The sequence below is a fragment of the Phyllostomus discolor genome, chromosome X, assembly GCF_004126475.2.
Source record: "Phyllostomus discolor isolate MPI-MPIP mPhyDis1 chromosome X, mPhyDis1.pri.v3, whole genome shotgun sequence".
In the NCBI taxonomy this organism is placed as follows: Eukaryota; Metazoa; Chordata; class Mammalia; order Chiroptera; family Phyllostomidae; genus Phyllostomus; species Phyllostomus discolor.
Genome location: NC_050198.1, coordinates 83,105,308 through 83,107,433, shown reverse-complemented (window position 1 = coordinate 83,107,433; position 2,126 = coordinate 83,105,308). Strand labels below are relative to the sequence as shown.

The 2,126-nt window shown below is 36.2% G+C and overlaps 1 protein-coding gene across 1 annotated transcript; it reads right to left on the bottom strand.

The window, feature by feature from the left end:
* Positions 1-1,151: 1,151 nt before the first annotated feature.
* On the bottom strand, positions 1,152-1,821 carry LOC114505142 (peptidyl-prolyl cis-trans isomerase A-like). The gene has a single exon (XM_036016612.1). It carries the CDS (start codon positions 1,814-1,816, stop codon positions 1,295-1,297), a length of 522 nt encoding a protein of 173 aa, XP_035872505.1. The 5' UTR covers positions 1,817-1,821; the 3' UTR covers positions 1,152-1,294.
* Positions 1,822-2,126: the final 305 nt, after the last annotated feature.

Below are 2,126 nucleotides of genomic sequence, written 5' to 3'. Positions count from 1 at the left end.
AAGAAATGAATATAGATAAATTGTACTTCCTTAAAATTAAAAACTGTCCTACAAATATCAAAATCAAGAAAGTGAGATTACAATCCATAAAATGGGAGAAAATATTTGTAATTCATTTATCTGATAAGGATTGAGCATTCAGAATATATAAACAATGCTTACAATGCAACAATAAAAAGACAACCTACCCAATTAATACATGGGCAAAAGATCTGAATGCATATCTCTCCAAAGATGTACCAACAGGTACCCAAAGATGGCCAACAGGCACCCAGAAAGATGTTCAACATTATTAGCCACTAGGAAAATGCAAGTCAAAACCACAATAAGATACCACTTCACACCTACTAGAATGACAATAATAATAATATAAATATAATAAATGTTGGTGACAATGTAGAGAAACTGGAACCCTCTCATGTTGCTAGTGTAAATGGAAAATGGTGCAGCTCTTTGGGAAAACAGCCTGGAAGTTCCTTAAACAATTATATATTGAGTTATGACCCACAAATTCCATTTCTAGGTACATATCCAAGAGAAATGAAAACATTCACACAAAATTCATGTGAATGGTTATAGGAACATTATTTATATTAGCTAAAAAGTGGAAATAATTCACAATATGTAAGTACATTATAGTGGCATATCACACTTGCTTACCTATTTTTCTATTTAGGAGGATGAGCTTTGACTGTTTATTATAATAATAATTGTTTATTATAACATAATAGTTTATGGATAGCCATATGTTGATTTATTAAAATTAATTCTATTATTGAATATTAATGTGTCATTAGCATTTAAAAACCAAATATAGTTTTGATAATTGTTTAAAATATTTTAATTTAATTTTAATTTTTAATTTTTTAAAATAAATTTTATTGATTATGCTATTACAGTTGTCCAGTTTTCCCATTTGCTTCCCTCCACCTGGTACCCCCATTCCCTCCAGCAATAACCTCTTAGTTCATGTTCATGGGTCATGCATATAAGTTCTTTAACTTCCCCCTTTTCTATACTGTTCTTAACACCCCCTGTCTACTCTGTATCTACCAATTTGTACTTCTTTTGTTGTTGTTTAGTTTTTATTTCATAATCATAAACTTAACTCTGCAAACCAACTAGACTTGGAAGGTGTAAGGAAAACACGGAACCCAATGAACTGCAGTGAGAGCACAAAGATTATGGAACATTCTAAGCAGACGGGGGTGAAGGGGTCCTCTCCTGAGCTACAGTAGGAATGGTCTGGTGGTTAAGATAAAACACAAGTAAAATTTATTAGAGTTGTCCACAGTCAGTGATGGTGATCCTTTTGCTGGTCTTGCCATTTGTGGAGCACTATGGGTCCACCAGATACCACCAGGTGAAAGATACCCATGCCGTCTTTCACCTGGTTGAACACCACATGCTTGCTGTTCAGCCACTCGGTCTTGGAAGTGCAGATGAAAACCTGGGAACCATTTGTGTTGGGTTCAGCATTTTCCATGAACAAGATGCCAGGACCTGTGTGCTTCAGGACAAAATTCTCATCATCAAATTTCTCCCCGTAGATGGACTTGCCGCCTGTGCTGTTGTGGTGTGTGAAGTCACCACCTTGGCATGTAAATCCTGAAATAATTCTGTGAAAGCAGGAGCCTTTATAACCACATCCTTTCTCCCCAGTGCTCAGAGCACAAAAGTTTCCTGCTGTCTTTGGAACTTTGTCTGCAAACAGCTTGAAGGAGATGCTGCCCAAGGGCTCGACATCAGCAGTGATGTTGAAGAACATGGTGGGGTTGACTATGGCTGGGCATGGGAAGGTGCAAGGTTGTGGCATCTGCAAGGCCCCAATTTGTGCTTCTTAATCCCTGTATCTTTTCCCCCACTCTCTCCTTCTCCCTCCCAATTGATAACCCTCCAAATGATCTTCATATCTATGATTCTTTTTTTGTTCTGCTTGTTTGCTTAGTTTGTTTTTTAGATTCAATTGTTGATAATTGTGAATTTATTGGCATTTTAATGTTCATAGTTTTGATCTTCTTTTTCTTAAATAGGATCTTCTTTTTCTTTAACATTTCATGTAATAATGGCTTGGTGATGATGAGTTCTTTTAGCTTTACCTTGTTTGGGAAGCTCTTTATCTGCCC